This window comes from Propithecus coquereli, unplaced genomic scaffold, assembly GCF_000956105.1.
Source record: "Propithecus coquereli isolate 6110/MARCELLA unplaced genomic scaffold, Pcoq_1.0 Scaffold305, whole genome shotgun sequence".
Lineage (NCBI taxonomy): Eukaryota > Metazoa > Chordata > Mammalia > Primates > Indriidae > Propithecus > Propithecus coquereli.
This window is the reverse complement of record NW_012148675.1, coordinates 1803703-1823787: the sequence shown is the minus strand read 5'-3', so window position 1 is coordinate 1823787 and position 20085 is coordinate 1803703. Positions and strand designations below refer to the sequence as shown.

Genomic DNA, 20085 nt, shown 5'->3' with positions numbered 1-20085 from the left:
GCATCTGCAGTAGACATACTGGGTAGGTTCTTGCTTCCAGCTGGAGGACTGCCAGGTGCATGTGGCTGCAGCCCCTGTGACTGTCCCGTGTTTCCATGTCTTCTGGACCTTACATGGTCATGCAGGGGTGTCCCTCGAAAATTCTTCTTTTGCTCCTGCCTGTTTACTCACAAACTAGTGGCTTGGAAATGCTGCCTGCCTGTTTGCTGCACTGATCTTTCTAGACTCAGTACTGTGCTGAGGAGTGGGCAGTTCCACCCTGCTGTTGGGTAGGGGTCGGCCAGAGACAGGCAGATCTTGGCCAAGAGCATTTCAGTCATGAGCTGCCCTGCATCTGTTTCCTGCTCTGTGTCTGTGCTGGTTTCGGGGTTCCCCGTGTGCCGGTCCCAAACCCTCTGGAAGCTCCCTTGTCAATTATTTAATGAAGTTTTCACGTGGGGAACCATGGCCCTCTCACAACCACAGAGCTCACATGGCTTCCCGTGTTGTGTAAGGTATTCCCTGGGAGTCGCTGAGAGGACGGAAAAACTCTGCCTCTCTACGTGGCACCCGCTGGGGCTGTTTTTGCCAGACTGAGCTTCGCGAGTCACAAATGGAAGCTCTTTCTGGTGCCAGCTCCGGCTTTCCACCACCTGTCAGGGCGGCCCTGGAGCGGGCAGCTGGCCCACATTCTGCCTCCACCCTCTGCCTGGGGGTAGACGTGGCATGGCCTGGGCACACCACTCCGAAAAGCTGTTAGTGGTTACTAACAAATTTGGTTTTTTATTTAGTTATGCTTGTTGAAAAGGAGCTGACTTTGTTGTTGATTTTTGAGTGTTTCTCGTGTTAAAAACGCTTTCCAGTATCTGTGGCAGAAACTGTTTTGTTTTAAATCCTACTTGAAGTCCTGGGATCATAAGAGTTCCCTTGCTCTTCTGTCACTGCCTGTGCTGTGGGACAAAAGCCACTGTGGGGGAAGGCTGGGAGGACACTTTTGATTTCAAATGTCAGCCAGGCTCACAATCAGGCGTTTACATTGGAGACCTGTGGAGATGGCACATTTGATATTTGAGAGAAACAGAAACAAGCTTTTCATCCTTCCCGAGGCACCTAGAAATAGGTCCTGTAGTCTAATGTTTCACTCATTTCCTCAAAAAATATTTACTGAATACCTATTATGAGCCAGATACTGTTTTAGGGGAAAAACAGGCCAAGTCCCTGCCCTCATGGAGCTTCCATTCTGGTAAAATGTAGGGAAATTGCTGCTTCAATGAGCCATTTCATTTGTATCTAGTAGAAACCACCCTAGAAAATAACATGGGTGAACTTGCCTGGAGAGAGGAATAGTGAGACACTGGTTGGGGTAGCCGCCAATTTCTGCTTTACAGGGACAGCACGCAAGATTCAAGAAGTACGTGGGGCACAGCGCACACGTCACCAACGTGAGGTGGCTGCACAACGACTCCGTGTTGCTCACGGTGGGCGGCGCCGACACGGCCTTGATGATCTGGACGAGGGAGTTTGTGGGGACCCAGGAGAGCAAGCTGGTGGACAGCGAGGAGTCAGACACCGACGTGGAGGAGGATGGAGGTGAGCCCCGACCTGCCACGCATCTCCCGCCACGTCCCCTTCCGAGCCACTGCCTACCAACTCGCTCCCCGATCTCTCTCTGTCGTTTGAGGCTATGACAGCGATGTTGCTAGAGAAAAGGCCATCGACTACACCACCAAGATCTACGCGGTGAGCATCAGGGAAATGGAAGGCACCAAGCCACACCAGCAGCTGAAAGAAATCTCAGTGGAAGAAAGGTATGGTGTCGCAAGGTTTGTTTGCTTTCATTATGCTTGATGACGAGAAAGTTATTTAAACCAGAGGGCATTTTCTTTGCCCTCAAAGTTGCTACTTAAGCAAGTCTTTTATAAATCTGCACAGTCTTACCCTGAACCCAGGCTGAAGCTGGGGAAAAGTGCCCACCACCCTCAGTACATGTAAAGGATGGGTTACGTTTTGTAGAAGTTGGTTATGGAATGTGGCTTGAATAAACGTGGCATTTGGTGGGACCAGGCTTCACGTTGCCTAGAGAGGATGCCAGGATAGCCCAGCAGCTGTGCTGATGTCATGGCTGATGGGAAAGCCTGCCGATTAGCAAGGTAGGGAGGGCAGGCTTCCAAGTCATGGAGGAGCATTTGTGGAGTTGTGAGAAATCATCTTCCTCTCTAACTGGAGTCTGTATGTCACATTCTGTCACTTGGTGTACTTCCTCTTACTGTGTCTTCACCTGCCCAAATTTGTTCAGGTGAGTGTGGCAATTCCAGGCCCCTCCCATTTGATTTCGTTGCCTTGAATGCTCTATGTAGACAGAGGGTTCTTCGTAGTATTTTAGGGCTTTTTGATGTGCTGTTCTAAGTGTTGATAAGATGAATTGTCAAATACTTTAGCATTTCTGAAAAGAAAAGCTCATAATTACTGTAATTACTTAATTTACCTTAATTTACTAAGGATAAATTATTGATTAAAAACTCTAATATCTGAAGAGAATTTCATGGATGTCAAAGATGTTTTAAGATTCTCTGTGGGCTCTTCACATTGAGGTGGGCTCAATGTTTCCAATACACTGGTCCCACGATGTATAATTTATGAGATTCAAGTTGCTTGCATTTGGTGTGGCTTTCTGCCTAATTATAATTAATAAGTCTGATCTGTCACCTCTTACTGTTAGGTGGGGATTAAGATACAAAGAAATGAAATGTAACTTCCCCCTCCTGCTTCAGTTCAGCACCAGATGTTAAAATAAGCTTGGTAAATGGTGGGTGTGATACTGGCAAGAACATTGAGTAATGCAAAAAACCCTGATTTTCCCCCGACCCCTGACATCATTGTTAGATGTTGCTATTGAAGGTTCAGAGTTCTCTTTTGATTAAAAAAAAATTATAGAGGCTTTTCCTGCAAAGTATAGTTTATTTTGCTTGCAACGTGGCTTTAAAGTGGCCACAAAGAGAAAATAATTTTAAAGGATCTAATTCTTAGAATTAAGGGGAAAAAAAGAACCATATGCATAAGTGCATGAATAGGCCTCCCACTTAAATAATCCACTCTAAAAATATTGGGCCTAAATTAAACATTTCTTTGAAAAAAAACGACCCAACCTTTCCAATTTCACATACCATTATGAAATGAGTTGACTTGGCTATTATTCCAAGAGTGTTTCTGGTTGGTTTCTACAACGCAGTGGTGTATGATGCTGAGATTTAGACTAGTCACTGAAATATAGTCATCTAACCAAAGCCCTAACTCTACAGCTGATTTCAAACCTAAACCAAGGTTCATCTAAACCTCTCCTTATCTCGTTGGGCAGGTCTATAAAAATCTCAAACTCTGCCCAATTTAGCAAAAAGGTAGGAGGAGTGAGGATAGAGAGGACCCTAAGAAGAATTTTCTGTTTTCAAATTTAGAATTTTCAAGCTACCTCATTTTCTTCATCACACCAGACTGGAAACTTGTCATATGTTAATAACATATGCTGGATTGATTCCAGTTTTTTTTTTTTAACAAAAAAAAATGTTCAAAGTATTATGAGATATAGGGTAGGTATTTCAGTACTTATTGGCATTTTATAAAATGATTCACATCAGGATGCAGTGAAGAAAACAACTTTAAGATAAGTATAGGGTCCGGAGAAATAATCAAGCCTTTTCTATAGAGAGCTCCTTCCTTGATAACTTACAAAGTCTTGACAGCCTCAGTCCCCAGAAGGGGCTGTAACCAGAGAGCACAGTACCAGATGCGCAGCTTGGTGGGTACAGAGCAGGGACCACGCTGGGAGGGGTGAGCTGGTGGAGGGTCTGTGGAGGCCAGTCATCATTAGAAGCAAAACCAAGCAGTCTGCGTACCGGTCCTGGTCAGTCATTTTAGGGTGGCCTGGACCTCAGAGATTGGGCTGTAGGCAGCTTCTGAACCACAGAAGAGAGAAGTGTGAGGCAAGGCAGGCATCCAGGGGACTTGGGATACAGCGGATGAGTAATGGAATGTGGGGCAGAACCAAGCCCTTGGAGGGGAGCACAGACGTCAGGCCGCATAGCTCAGTCCTCAGCTAGGGTACTAAATGGACCTGTGGACGCCAATGCCCTGGAATGTGAGAGGTGCAGAGACAAAAAAAAGTGCTAACATCAGGACCATATGAAGCCAAGCAGCAGCCAGCTTCTCCCTGGGAATGTTAGGGACTGTCAACTGACAGCCCCTGACATTCCCTTTGACTTCCAGCCCTGCCGATTGGAGAGGCAGGGGCTCTCCTTGACCTTCCCTTCATTGTTCCTGTGTGTGTACCTGCAGATTCCTGGGTGGTCTTTCCAAACACTTGGGCCACGGCAGGCACCAATAAGACCAATGGGAGACAGGTACTCAAGGACTGAAAGAGATGTGAGCTTGGAACAACCACTTCATGCAGGGGCCTGTTTTCTCTTTCAGCAGTGTTTCAGGCAGCTCTGCCCCTGGCAAATCCCTCTCCACCTTCTAAAAGCAGATAGAAACCGTGAGATGAGGAAGCATCTGTCGTATTGAGAAAAATGCCTTCAAGGCAGCTGTACTTTATGCATCAATCACTTTTAAGCAGCAGAATTCCTAATTCCCAAATTTTAAGATAGTCATGGATTGTTTCTATTCAGACTGGGTTATTTGGCTTTAAAATAACTGTGAGACTTTGGATCATGCTTCCTTATACCATTTCGAATACATTGAGAGTTCTTATTTTTCAGAAGTCATAAGATCTTCAGTTCTAATCTTTTGAAAAGTGAGAAAGCTGAGAAAAAATTAGTAATTGCTCTCGAAAGAATACTGGGCTGTACTCACCAAATACGTAATCCTTGAAGGGTGTTTATGGAGTGTCCGTGCCGGCCACTTCAGCTCTAGCACAAGGGGAGGCCTGGCCTCCCTGACCTAGACTTGTGTGGACAGTCCCGACCTTGGGAGAACCCTTGGGTGATCTTGCTGCTTCTGTCATGTGCGGCACGTGGCTGAGGAAAGTCGTGAAGTCTTTTCCAACTTGGGGAACCTGGGCTTTCAGACCTCATCTGGCCACTGCTCTCCTCATCCCCAGCTGACTTGAAGCTAGTTCTGGTCTAGAGGAATCTTTCCAAACATCCCCTCCCTCCCAAGCTCCTAGCTCCAACCTGACACACCCCTGGCTCTCAACTTTAGCTCAGCTCCTGCTTTGCCACGTTTTCTCGTAAGGTAATGGCTGTATTGTCCGTCGCAAACTTAAATTATTTAATATTCAAAATGTCAGGAAGCTTCCTTTTGAAAAAAGAAAAATGGGGGAGGGAGTATAGTTTTAGCAATTTAAGGCACAAAAAGCTTGTGTCATCACAGCACAAGGGATGGTACTCAAATCCTGTATTCTGACTTCAGTAAAAACAGTTCTCCCAAACTCATCAGGTGACTAAAATGTTTGCTCAGTACCAAATTACTGTAAAGTTAAGAATTTCCTTTTACCCCATTACCAAAGCCACACCTAGTTTATAAATTGTTTTTTGCTGTATAACATAGGGCTTTTCAAGGGGCAGTCACCCAACCCCAACTGGCCTAAGCAAAAGGGAATTTATTCGCTCACCCTCCTAAAAATCCAGGGATCAGGGAAACTTCTGGTGTCACGTGATGAGAGAACACAAATCTTGCTGCCAGGATTGTTTTTTTCTCCATACCTCGGTTCTGCTTCCTCTGGGTTATCGCAGTTTTTCAAGTAGCAAAATGGCTGCAGTGTCTAGACCTTACGGTCTCTGCGATTCAAGATAAGCAGGAAAGAACAGCCTCTGATTCGCAAGTCCCCACAAATGTCTTATGACGTGCTGTTGGCTCTGGTGGGTCATGTGACTACCTTTGAACTAATCACCATGGCCTAGGGGGGGAAAAAAAGCCTTTGATGGACTATTCTTAAGTGAATAGTCACCTGCCACCTACAGACTAGCAATGCAGTCACCTCCACCAGAACCCCAAATCCAGAGCTGTTAACAAAACTAGAGTGGTTGATTTCTGGATGGACCCTAAACAACAAACGTCTACTACACTCCACCCTTTTCTTATCATACATACATACGTTCTTAAAATGCCCTCATTTTAAACTATCCCATATATGATTAAAAATGCAGTTACAACCTTCCCAAAGTCTCAGCCAGGAGCTATTATACATCTAGCCCCACATCCAGGACCTCAGAGTATTGTGAAGTTGTCTCATCCAGGTCCAGATAAAGCCCCTCGCGGTCCTGTGGCTAATGACGACATTAACCACCTTAACATGCCAAATGGACAGTGGTGGAGAGAGGACAGGGAGGATAACTTTTTTTGAACTACTATTTTGAAGGAGGAAGAATCAGACACAACACACAGTGGTCCCTGGTCCCTGCCATATTATCCTCAGCCAGACAGGACAATCAAGGATTCCTGTCACACCCATGTGCGTGTTTTGTACGACTAGGTGATGATAATGACGTTGGAGATGCCAGCAGTCAGGAGTAAAGACTTTGTTCTAGATAGATAGATGCATATGAAACGAAAACATTAAGTAGGAAGTAAAGCAATATTCTCTTAGAGGTGCAGCTTCCCAAATTCCTACTGGCATGTAAATGATGTCCCTGTTTTGTCATTCTCATGGGAAATCCTGTATCCTCCCATCTGCTTGTGAACTCCTCCCTGACTCTTTGGGAGACTGGCTCAGGGACTGGCTGCCCGCAGGTGCAGACGACCAGTGCACACAGGCCATCAGACTGGGGGAAGGCAAGGTCAACTTTTAGCAACAGCTCCCAGGAGGCCCACATTTCAGGTCAGTCTAAATCTCACTTTATCATTTAATCCTCTGGCCTAAGATTTGGCATCTTGTAGTCAACTTAGGAAGAAAAACATTTTTTTTACATCTCAGACTGGTAACTACTTGAATTCTGAAGGGGAGGTAGTATTACAATTCAACAAATTATTTTTTAAAGTCAATTAAATCATTTGTCATTCCTTCTACTTTTATTTTTTAGTGATGAACTGAGCACCTGCTAATTTATTATTGGTAGATATTCCTTTTTTAAAGCATAGTTTATATTATTTGTGATATAACCTTTTTTAGGTTCAACAGATTTTAATAGTTATTGTCATCATTTCATGTTTAAATTGTTACTATTTGGTCTTTAGCAGGCCTTCCTTTGGGTTGATGAGTGTATCTTTTTTATAGTACCACCATGTACCTCTGAAATCACCCTTGTTTTTTGATAAGAGATCCCACGCGCATCTTCAGTTTTCCTTTCCCAAGAATGGCATCTGGGCTCTATGAGTACACATTGGTGTGTTCCCTGTAACTACTATAGGTTGCTTAAATTATTGTACACCCAAAATAGAAAAAAAAATTACTCTTTTTTTTTTTTAAAGTCATAAGATTATGTTGGTATTTTTAAATTATTTTTAAAAATAGTTTCAATAGGGTTGTTTTTGGTTTTGCTATCTTTGATATACCATGTTATATACAGATGGTCCCCAATTTAATGATGGTTTGACTTAAACAATATTTTTACTTTGCAGTGGGGCATGAGCAGTGTGTGTTCAGTGTGCTCCTGGACTTATGATGGGGCTATGTCCCTATAGAGTCAGGAGCATCTGTATTATAACTTTAAATTTCTAAAGATTGTGTTGTATAGTGTTGTCCCAAACCTAGACATCTTTCTTTTGCTTTACTGGTTTTGATTCTTGGCTCAAGCTCCCTAAAATTGGCTTCAAAGAATACAAAAAATATAGGACATCTAGTACTTTAGATAGAATTTCATAAAATTGGCAGACAGTGAAAGGAATACCCAAAGTCTTTTAAGTTTGGCCCAAACTCTCCATGTCAGTTGTGGTCCCAGGAATGAGTACTCTGAACAGACGTGACTGAGTCCTTAAGGGACTGTAACAAAGGTGTGGGCAGGTTTAACAGACAAGGGACCATCCTGGGGACAACAACAGCTGGAAGCCTGTATCACTCCTGGGCCTGAAGGAGCCCGGGCAGGAAGCTGTTGGCAGAGGTGGAGAACACGGCTGTAGGAAGACGGTCACCTTACGGAACTGAGACTTGGGAAGGGAAGGGGAAACAACCTGAGGAGGTATCGAGGGAATAAATGCCCCCCCTGACATTCTCCTCTCACCCTCTGATCCACTAGTGCCTCCCTTTAGCTGAGTCCAGTCAGAAGTTGAAGGGTGAGAGAGTCCATTGGTGCAGTCCATGGAGCTACTTTCTTCCTGATAATTTTATAGGTAGTATCTGATTATATCTCCAAGTGTGGGATACTGTCTTTTACTGAAATCCAAATGAGCTTACCAGGCAGTAGTCTTTCTAGCTATACCCAGTGGGGCCACGGTTAGTAATTTATTTTTAAACCCCTACTGTTAGACATAGGTGTCCACATCTCCTCCTCACCGAACCATCTACATGGGGGTTGGTAATAATGGATATTTTTATTTGCTATTTTCAATTGGAACCTACATTCAGACAGAAAACTAACTTTGTGATGACAAGATAAAGAATAAATACAAATTGAACTATTATTATGGAAATTGGCACATAAAATTCACTAAGTTTTATTTTTCTAAGTGTATACGATAATTAGCTTGGGGATTGTGTTCTCAGTGACCTGAGTCAGTTAAGGTCCTTTATTAGCAAGTGCTAAGGCTTGCAAGCTTGGCCTCCCTATCCAGGGATGAATAAAACAATGTGGGACTTAAGACTTTCAGTTTCTAATGGTATTTTACTTATTATAGCATTTTTCATCTATTACTAAAAGGAGAGGTTCGACTACCCACTCCTTGTCTTCTTATGGCCACAGATCAAAATCCCAAACTAACCTAAATGATATTTTTTTTAATCTTCAGAAAGGCCTTGCTTATCTCAGGCTGGGAAGGTCATCTCTTCCTTAAAAAAAAAAAAAAAAAAAAAAAAGTCTGAAGTAGAAACATTAGTTTTTAACACTTAAGTTGTATTGTCTTAGCTCCAGTTTAATGTACTTCTGAATTATGGGTAACTATACAAATTATGATAGTTATAGTTTTAGTCACAAATTTATTAGATATATTTAGTCCAGATATTCAGCTGTTTTACCTGGGTAAGTGACATGTGCACAGCCATCTTCTAAAAAAGTTTTTTATTTCAAGAAATATTGTTTTTATGTACTTTAATTAACGTACAAAGCTTGATTGATAAACATTGTTTTCTAGAGAGTAGATCCTTAATACAATAAGAAAATCATTTTAAAATTTCTGTCTTCTTAATGACATCTTTCTTTTTTTTCCCTAAATGACACAGTTTCAAGATTCGGCTATACCTGTAAGGGGAAATAGTACACATATTTAAAAGTAGAAATCCTCACAGTTAAAATTTTTAACTTTAAATCAGTCTCCATCTGGGCTAGAGACTGAGTTCTTAAAGCAAAAGTCAGTTAATGACAAGATTTTATATCAACTTTGTTACTGTTACGTCTCTAACATTTGAAGCTTTTGGCACCTTTCAATTCCCTTTGTGTTTTAAGTTCCAGAATCTCTGACTTCTGCCAGAAGAATTGGCTCAATGAGAATCAAAGCAAAACTCAGCTCCCCTTGGATTTCCTCTTCTCTCTAAAACCTCAAAAGCATTCAATGTTTCCCTCTCAAGTGGCCAGCTGCAGTGTGGGAAGGGCTGGACGATGTCCTTTGTGTTAATCCCACTTCTGACACACCAGTCTTCTTAGTTCTCATGTGGGACCGTGATGAGAATGATATGAATGACAGATAGGTGGTAATATAAAAGTTAGGAAAAATGTCTTATGATTTTAGAGTCTGTAGAGAGCCATAGATATGGTTACCTAAGGCAGGAGCTAACGGCATTTCCTCTGGCACTGTTATGACTTCCCAAGTCCCCCGTGTGCCCCAGTGGGACATATCCATGCTAATTAGGATTTTTCCCAGCACAGGAAGCTTCTTTACTATTTTCCTGAGGTTTTATTTTATACCTTTCTACCTTCTACCTCCTCCTGAAATACACACTAAATGTTTAGGAGAGTCTGAGTACATGCCAGCCAGCTCAGGAAATATAAGTAACTACTACAAAACAATTCTAGCACACTTCAACATGTCTACCATGAGATTAGAGAAAATGCCCCACAGAGAATCAGGTCTCAGCAGGCCCTGACTTCAGGCTGTCTGAGTTTCTCTCTAACACAGCGTTGTGGGTTCCTTGGTCATCCTCTGGCCGCACCTGCTTATGTTCTCTGCGAAGATCTTCTTTGTCCTTTTTCTGTCTTGCTAAGTCTGAGATTGGCTTTGGGGAGAATGATCTTTCTGAGGGCTTCACGTTTTCATCTCTTTATTATCTCATTTCTGTTGGTTGGAGGCCTGGGAATGGCCTTAAGAATTGAACAATACAGTCCCTTGTTATTTACTAGATTTGGGGTTACTCATAAAGCCCTCCTCCCTCAAGAAGGATGTCAACTCTGTGCAAGGAAAATTTCTGTTTTATACACTGCTTTATCTCTAAAATTGAGAACATGCTGGCACTTAGTAAATATTGTTGAATAAATAAATAAATAAACTCCTTAACAATTTAACAAGATTTAGGTTCATTTTCAGACACTGATGCCTGTGGATTAGTTATCAAAGTCTGAGATCTTGTTGACACTTTGTCTTTAAAATCCATAATCCAACTTGAAAATTCCTGCCTCTAAGCAACTGTCTCCCAGCCCTCAGGTTACAGTCTCCATCCAGTGGCCTGGGCTTTGCCAGTTCTCTCTGTCCCCCTCCCCTCCGCAGCAATAGCAGGAGCTGACAGCTTTCACGTAAGGGATGCTCACCCTGGTTTAGTGGGGTTTGGACACCCCCAGACTTGTATGGGAGGGGCGTCCCATTGGGAATCCCTGTCCCAATCCTCCATGATGAGGAGAGGGGAAAGGAGCCATTTTTCTTTCACACGCCGCCTCCTACCACAAAAGCAACTTCACTCTCCATCCGTCTCAGCTGCCCAGCATGAGGGAACACAAGGTGGCAGTGCCAGAGTTATTCTTAGCAGAGGATTATAAAGAAGGAATCTGTGAATATTCCACATTAATATTTTAGTCCTTATGGAGTATGTTCGCTGTCAGTCTATGGCATATGTTCCTTAGGAAACCAAGGAACTCTTACCAAACCAAAATTAGAAGCGGTTTCTAAGCCTTTTATAAATGGTGGTGTACTCATCTGTGAACTGACGGGTGCTCACACCAAATGACCTCAAAATTCCACTCTAGCATTGGGGTTTTCCAAAAACTTTCATAAACTGTGCTTGTGGCTGAATGGGTAAGGCCCTAAGACTTACCTTCTACTGCAGTCTCATACCCTTTCTGAGTCGACTTGAATAGGCTTATTAACTTAAGCAAAAGGAAAGTCCTGTAAAGAAAACTGTACACTATGGATTTACAAAGAAATGTTACGAGGTTTTTGTTGGTTTTATTAATAGTTTTTTGTTTCAGCCCCAAATTAATAACCTCCTTTAATTCTTGGTTCCTTAATATACCGGTCCATGGCATCAAGATAAAGTTCCACTGGACCATGAGCTTTGTCTATCAGACTCAGTTCCCCGATTGTCAGAACACAGTGCCTTGCACATAGTACAGAGTGAACAAATACTTCTTGAAGGAGTAGATGAGTGGAGGAATTTACATAGCCTGCTTCTTTTAATATTTAAATCAATTAATATGTCCTCAAAATGTTCTGCAAGACGTTCTTTGTCAGCAGCCACTTTTACCTTCATTTTATGAGCATCCGTGGTTGAGGTCTTTGTGGGAAATGGCGTGATCCACCTAGAATCCAAGGATGCCCAACTGGCCATGGGACTGTTCTTAGTTAAATGATTTATATCTTCTTAGCATCTGTCCATTAAGAAGTGAAATTTGGAATTATTTGGTTTAAATCTATTTAAATAACCCCAAGTAAAAGGAACTGAGAGAAAATTCTGTGCTATTCTGGCCATCGCACCTATCGTATATTCAAAGCTTCTTTGTTAGCAGGTTTACAATGAAACAACACGTTCATAAGTGACAAAGTGAAAAAAATTGGAAAGATTTAGACAGATTTCTTTGAGTTTAAATCAAACCACAATATACAGGCAGTCCTAGTTTTTCATCTAATCTTTTATGCTATGTTTAGAGACAAAGTCTGCTGGGAGAACTTGCCCCCAATTTGTAAAAATTTATATTTTTAATTTTTTAATGGATACATAATAATTGTACATATTTATGGGATACATACTGAGTTTCCATACATACAGTGTATACTGATCAAATCAGGGCAATTAGCATGTCCATCATCTCAAACATTTACCCTTTCTTTGTTCTGGGAGCATTCAAAATCCTCTCTTCTAGCTAGTCACTCATAAGCGGAAGCTGCCCCCAATTTTTTAAAAACGCTTAATTTAATCAGGGAATGTGTGGGAATTTCAGGCTTGCCTGAGGCAATGAGCATGATGAAGTGGGACTGAGCTCCCCCTCACAGTGATGTCAACGGCAAATAAACAGCTCTGCAGCCCCTGCCCACGACAGAGGCCCTTTGTCATCACTGATCAATAGCTGCTTTGTGAGCTTGTATTGTTAGAGTTGCTAAGAACTGACAACCATGCTAAGCAAGTGCTGCTGAATTTACCTTACTGAGAGCGATTAAAACTGCCAAATCCTGTCTTGAAGCTTGGTCCAATAAATGGGGGGGGGGCCTTTAATTCTACATTTCCATCCCATTTATAAGGATGGAGTGACCTTAAAGAGCCTAAGAATGAGTGCAGAGACCTGTGGTTGTGTCTGTCTTGTGTATAAGCTAAGCTCAGGCCTCATCGCAGGAGAGAGACGGTGCCCGTGTAGTGTAAATGGAGCGGGGGAGCCCTCCTGCTGCTCCAGGGACTTTCTCTTTGAACTAAATTCTTCATTCCACCCCTGAATTCTCCAAGAGTCCAGCAATCTGAGCTGCTCTGAGCAGGTAGAAAATAGCAAGGTTCCCCTGTTCTTTTTGAAGGTGGAAGGAATTGAAATTACAATATGTATTAAATCCTGAAATGCTGGAAATTAATCATTTGAAAAGCCTATTGTTTAGGTAACTCCACCAAGAGCTGAATCATTAGTTGATTTTTTTTTTTAAGTGAATTGAATGCTACTTTCATAAATGACTTTCCTTATTCAAACCCCTTGATTTTCTGTGTTGGTTTGTAGCACAGCAATGACTTCTATATAACTAATAATTTTAGGAATTAAACCTGCCATTCGTTATAGAATAGTTTGTACGCCGTTTATCACAAAGTGTGGCCAGGGCTTAAAAATCCAGAGGTAAAGTGCGTTACAGGATGATTTTTTTAAAAAAAGAATAATATGCCTAGGAAATCACACTCCTACGGTATAATCATTGCATCAAACCTACTCACTTGTGGAGATAAAAGAACACATCAAAAATAGGTAAGCACTTTTCTATCAAAAGAGAACGTCTTAGACCGTGGCAGAGTTGGGTCTGGTTATTTTAGCCAAGTCTCTGAACATCTCGCAGACCCTCCATTTGGAGGGAGTGGATGGTCCCAGGGGCGTTTGCCTGCCCTCCGTTGTGTGTCTGGTTGTGTGGAAGGGATGGGTGACTGGGGAGGCATTTGCAGAAGTGGTCGTTCAGGTGCGCAGATCATGCCCCCTGGAATGTCAGTGGCTGTCAGGGGTGGAGGACAGGTGCTCTTGTGGGTGTGTTTAAAGGACACTGACATACTCTTCACCCAGCCGCATCCCTCTCCTTTGAAGTTCACCGTGCTCTGCCATCTTCCTCCCCTCCCTGTTCCTGTCCTATATCCACTTCCTGTCTCTGAGCCATCAAGCTCACAGTCAACTGGTCAACCCCAGCTCCCACCATGCCATGCGTTATGCTATCACCTGGAATGTCTCTGTCCCTGTGCGATTTACCCTTCTTTCCTCTGTATTTCTCATTCCTGGAACACCTCACCTTCCTCCTCATTAAGACATCCAGTGCCTAGATACCTCCATTTTTTCCCCACATTCATCAGCCCCCTCCTGGCCTCACTTTTCTGCTTGCCCGAATGCCACTCTCCCAGTCCTCTTGGGCCTTCGCCCCTCTTTCTGCTACAGCCCAATTTCTCCACCACCCACTAGAAAATCCCGCGCCAGTGCAGACTGCCACCACCGGAGAGGCCACATTGCCAGCTATGCCCCGCCCTGTACACCGCTGCCTGTTTCCCTTCTCCCCTTCGGGTGGTTCCCTCTACTGCTTCTCCGCAGTCAGCCAGGTTTTGCCCCCTCCTCAACCTCCTGCCCCTCCACTCTTGGCAGATGGCTTTTCTCTCCTCCCCCACTGAGAAAGCAGACGCTCCTGGGCATGAACCCCATCTTGGCACTTCTTTCTCTCTCCTCTGTCTTCTCGTCCTTCACCTCCATAAACCATTCACTTCCTTCCTTCTCATAGGAAGGGGGAGTCCCCGGGTCCCTCAGCTGGCACTTGGACCCTGCCTCCTGTCCATCTGTGCTCTCCATCATCTCTCTCCGCTGTCTCCTGTGTCACTCCCCCTCAGCGGGATCCATGTCCTCCCCCAAGAAACATGCTCCAGTCTTTCCCATCCCCATCCAACTCTCTTCAGAAGAAGAATAAAAAATCCGTTGGTCTTACACACTTGCAAATTCCCTCCCTTTTCCCTTCTCATGAAGGCTTGACACAGTCATTCCTTCTCTCTGTAGCCCATGGCACCTGTCTTCTGTCTCTACCATTCTGCTGACATGGGGCTTTCTAACTTCCCAGTCCATCCACTCTCCTCTGTCATTGTCATGCTGAAAGAATTTGTTTCTTCCCGTGTAGCATTGTCCAATAGAAATATTGATATAATGGGAGCCACATGTGTGGTTTTTCTAGTAGCCACATTAAAAGTTAAGAGAAATGAAATTAATTTTGTGTGAAATTAATTTTAATTATATATTCTTATTTAACCTAACATATTTAAAACATTATCATTTCAACATGTAATTAATATAATTATTGAGTTATTTTACATTCTCAAAAAAATTATTTTTACTAGGTCTTCAAAATCTGGTGTGTATTTTACAGTTATAGCGCTAGCCACAATTCAAGTGCTTAATGGCCACATGTGACAGTGGCTACCATATTGTACAACGCAGTTATAGACATTCTGTCACTCAACTTTTTGAAACAACCTCTCCTGGCCCTCCTCCTGCCTCTCTCCTCAGTGTACTCCCCTCTGCTTGCTCCTCCAGCCCCTTCCATGCCATTGGTCCTCGGGATCTCACCTGTGGCCTCTCCCAGATTGAACTCATACATCCCACCCATTGGCTGGTGATTCCCAGGGTCACATCTCTGACTCCTGCCTCTCAACTAAACTTCCGACTAGTACAGCCATCTCACAGATGTCCAAAGCTTGACATGCCAAAACCGAACTCATTATCTTCCCTCGTAAACCACCTCCTTCTGCCTTGGTTGATGGCATTCCATCCACCCAGACGTCTGAGCCAGAAAACTGGTATTGCACTGGTTTGCTTTTCCTACTTCATCCCCAAAGACAATCAATTACAAAATGCCGTGAAGTCTGTTTCACCAACATTTCTTTAAATATTCTTGTTTCCTTCTCCACAACCACTGTGCTAGCTCTTCATTTCTCCCTTGGATGACTGCAGTGACATCCTCTTGCCCACCTTCACTCTTAGTTCCTGCCACTCCATCCTTTATGCCCTCAGTCTTTCACCAAGATAATTTTATATTCACCTAAAATGTCCAAGTCTAGGACTATATCCCCATTTTAAAAACAAAAAGGCCGTGTTAGAGGCTTCAGTCGAGCATTTTCAAGACGGCAGGTGTCTTTCAGGGGATCCCATGGTTCTCCCGCCTTGATGCCTTTCCCTCAGCTCTGCTTCACCACTGAGCATCTCTGTACATGGTTCTGGAAGGACTAGGAATACACTTAACAGAATCCAGCATCCTTCATCTTGATAACAGAGAGGCCCATGGCTTTGGGACATTCCCTAAACCTGGATTTTGTACTAGTCCAGTGATTGTTAATCTCTCTCTCAAGTCACAGACATCTTTGAAAATCTAATTGAAATGTGCCTCCTTTCCCTAGGAAAATGTACATGTGCAAACACAACTTTGTATGAGTATTGGGGCTCACCGAAGTCCATCCATGGGGTGATAGATCTTGCTGGAGGACAGTTCTAACACAGGCTCAGATCATGTACTGGTTCCCAGCTAAGACCAGGATCAAGGGTAGCTGGTTTCCCAAGACATTTTGAAAACTCTTGGAACATTTTATGGCACACTTTGGAATCTGAAGAAAGCTATGTTTCTTCCAAGGACACTTTGAACGTCTGACTAACACCACTGAAAACTATTTCAAACTTGCATTTCTTAGCCAAGTGGAACTGAGTTCACCCACACCCCTCTTTATAGAAACTGCTTGGAATGACTTTCTCACCGGCTCTCCAAACCTTACCTGCCCCCCCACCCCAGTTGGCTCTCACGTTGCATTTACCTTGTGTCGCAATTGACTCTCATAACTTCCTTCGTTGTTTCAGGAGCTTCCCTGAGAGCCTTGGCCCTGACCCTTCCTACACATCTTGAGTCATCGTGTGTTCTGTTCCACCCCTTACTCTGCCAGCCCAGCACCTTGTGGGGAGGGGACAAGGATGGGCAGATACCCAGGCATTGGACACCCTTGGGGGCCTTGGCAGGGAGAGAGCCTGTGTAGGGTAACACTCCCCACATCTTCAGTTGAGTCTAAGCTTTTTCTTCAGCAGCCCAGCTGCTGGGCAGTGGGGTTTCAGCAGGGAGGGACCTTCTCCTGGTCCTGCCCTGCCCACAGAATGTGCTACCTGCTTCCACAGGGGAAGTAGGGGGGCAAGGTTGTGACTCCTCCCACGGGCACTGGAACAGGTTTGCCTTGTTTCTCAACACAAGCCACAAGCTTGAGTTCACAGGCCTCTCCCTGGGCTTTCTGCCTTTATTCTCTCTTCCCTGGCAGGTTCTGCTGTGCCAGAGCCCAGGCCTGTCCACTGCCCGCCCTCCTGATTATCTAGTTTGCTTGCTCTCTTGCCAGGATCCTCCTTAAATTTCTTGCCCAATGGAAGCTCTCCTTCTCCTTTGTGTCCCTGAATCACTCCAAAGCCCTGCTTGCCCCACCAAGCCCCTTTGTGTCTCTGCTCCTCCCACCTCACTCACCCTCCTGCCCTCCCAGCTCTTACCGTTGCTGGGTCTCCCTGCCAGCTCCAGCCGCACTCACTGTCTTCCTCACTCTCCCGCCCTGTGCCCACTGGGGACAACTAACTATAGAGAGTTTATTGGGCTGAAAAGTGAGTGAGTGTCCTCATGGCCTCCTCTTGTTCCCACCTCAGCAAAGCTTTTCAGAGTCACATTTTCGGCGGAATCTGAATCTGGAAGGATTTAGATCCACTGAAGAATGTTAAACCTCCAGTGTTTGGCTGTGTTTGAAATTTTTGGCAGTTCCTCCCACACCTGATGTTATGAGCACTGTTTATAGATGCCTGGAAAGAAGCCTTTAATACTTGTATTGTGTTTTAACTTGCTTTCCTTTGGAGGCAGGGAATTGTCAAGTAAGTATGCACACCACTCTGGAGAAAAGCACAGGTGTTCGGTGAACATCCGGTACTAAGTGTTCATGCAGAACCCACAACCGCGAAGGGTCAATACTTAAAATCCGCTCACTTTGCCACAATGCAGGTTTCTTCCCCTTGCTCCCCTCATCTTCAGTTTTGAAGCAGTACAGCTGTAAACGTATGCTTGTGAAATAAAAAACATTCCGAGATTGCTTTACTTTTCAGTTATTTTTTTTACTGAAAATCAAGGTGAAAAAAGCATCAGATTGCCTGTGTGTATATATACAGTGTCATGTATATATAAATACACGGTGTTTGTGCTTGTACGCATACTCTACATACACTGTATAATATATTAAATATTATACAACCTGTGTGTCCCCTGAAGACGAGCCCTGTGTTTAATCTCAAATTATGCCTTATGAACCATGCCATAGTTCTAGTGTCCTCTTGCTCTTATCACAGACCCTGGCTTGCTTTTGTCATACACTTAAATATTCTTAGGTGAAAGAAGAAACCCATGGATTTCATTTGAAAGTCCCACTAAAACAGAAGAAAGAGCAGATGTCCTGGGAAGCAGTAATTAATGCGAAGGAAGTGTCTAATTGTGCGAACTGGCATGCCCCCAGCCTCCCAATTTTGCTCAATTTGGTAGCGATGATGTCAGCCGGGGGTGTCGTTTTGCAGAGATGTGCTCTCTACCCATTCTTCGGTGGTGATTATAATACCATTTGGTCCAATTATCACTTATGATTACATAACATGTTTTGATTGAAGAGTTTCTGAGAAAATAAAGGTACCTTGTTTTCCCCTGCAAAGAAAAAAAAACCCCTGCAAGCTGTTCCAGCAGGCAAACTGACCTACCAAGAAACACTGGGAATTATTAGGCTAAATTATGAGTTGAAGTTGATTTGGAGACAAAGCACTCATTGTGTATAACTCCCAACAACATCCAGTAGGATGTCATTGTTTTTCTGACGAGTTTCTCCCCAGCACACTCCAAAATAAGCAGAGTCCCCAGGCGCATTCGTAAAGTCACAGAGAGTGTGCGGGAAGCATTGACAAGGCTTCCTTTTTTCTCCCTATTCTGTAGGCGCTTTAGTGCAGAGTTTGCCCAGAGACGCCAGGGTATGAGCTTTCTGAATTTGTAGACTGGTGCACTCTTTCCTTTCTGTTTTAGTTCTTTGCTGGCATGCTGGGGAAGCATGGTTTGTGCCACACAGGAATGTCTGTTCACTTGGAAAATGCTTGTGCATGACTGAAGTGGTTGCTAATGCTACTCTAAACTGTACTAAGTTTCTCACTTGGCTTTGTTTGCTGCTTACAAGGGGATCAAGGTAATCCTTTCTCTTTGCATATCCCAACAGCAATAACTAATGAATTTGGAACATGCAGTGGGAGCTGGAGCAGGTTTCCCCCATCCCTGGTTTCATAAACATTGAGAAGTCTGATTGTAGGTAACCCCACATCATAAGAATCGGCCTACTCATATGGGAGTCCATTAGAGCTTATGTATTACAAAATCTCAGCTAAATTTGCAGGCCCAAATCCCCAAAACTGAGAAGGAAAAAGCAACCTTTGGTATGACAGGAGCAGCTTAACATAGATGGTTGCTCTGAGGTACAGGGCAGAGTGGGAGGCAGGAGTTCTTTGTCTTCTATCCCTCTGCTGCCTTCTTGCCCTTTTGTGTAGCAAGGCCAACCTGTGCACATGGCACGTGGCCCTGAGGACCTGTTTCAAAGCCAGGCTTGTAAGTCTGGCTTCCCACCCCCCCTGTGATCTTGGACAACCTAGTTCTGAATAACATTGGCACATCCCTGTCTGAAAAATGGCCAGTGATTTCAGGAAATGTGGCCTCTTCCTTCTTGAGCTTAGGCTCCTCCTTGTTTTAAAACAAGCCCTCTGGCTTATGTGCTTCCAGCTCCCAGGATAAGCTAAGTACAGGGAGGAGGGGCTGACCCCGACTATGGCACCTTAGGTGTGGGGAAGCCCAGCTCAGTGTCTGTGAATCCCGGCCCATCTCGTGGGCCGTTAGTGTCAGCAGCTACTTTTGCAGGGGGTGGGGAGTGGGGAGGAGGGCAGGACAGAGCAAACCCAGGCGGAGGGGCCTGTGGGGCAAGCAGCCTCTGCCACAGCCATTGTTCAACACTCTGCTTCCCTGGCTGCTCTCTGTTCCAGGCCGCCTGTTAGCCGAGCAGCTCCCCAGCCTGAGAAACTCCAGAAGAACAACATCACCAAAAAGAAGAAACTGGTTGAGGTAAGAAGTTTAAACTATTTTGCTTTTAATCTGCTACTGTTGTTGTCAGAACTGCCTGGTGGACGTCACCATCTGCACGTCCCACAGATACCATCACGTGAACCTGCGTGGATCTATTGGTGCTCTCATCCCCCTCCCTTCTACATAGCATCGCGCCCTCCACCAAGATGGCACCTCTCACCTGCCCAACAGGGCCTTGTGTGTCTGACGCATTCTTCTTTTTTTCTGCAGACTTCTGGAACTAGTCTGCCTGCA

General features: G+C 44.1%; 1 protein-coding gene across 1 annotated transcript in view; it reads left to right on the top strand.

Moving 5' to 3' along the window:
* The window catches only part of EML6 (echinoderm microtubule associated protein like 6), a 255683-nt gene that overhangs the window by 219098 nt on the left and 16500 nt on the right, over window positions 1–20085 (top strand). The window contains exons 26-28 of the mRNA XM_012649839.1: window positions 1368–1569; window positions 1661–1787; window positions 19752–19830. Coding sequence (XP_012505293.1) covers window positions 1368–1569; window positions 1661–1787; window positions 19752–19830 — 408 coding nt within the window. The remainder of the gene's footprint in view (window positions 1–1367; window positions 1570–1660; window positions 1788–19751; window positions 19831–20085) is intronic.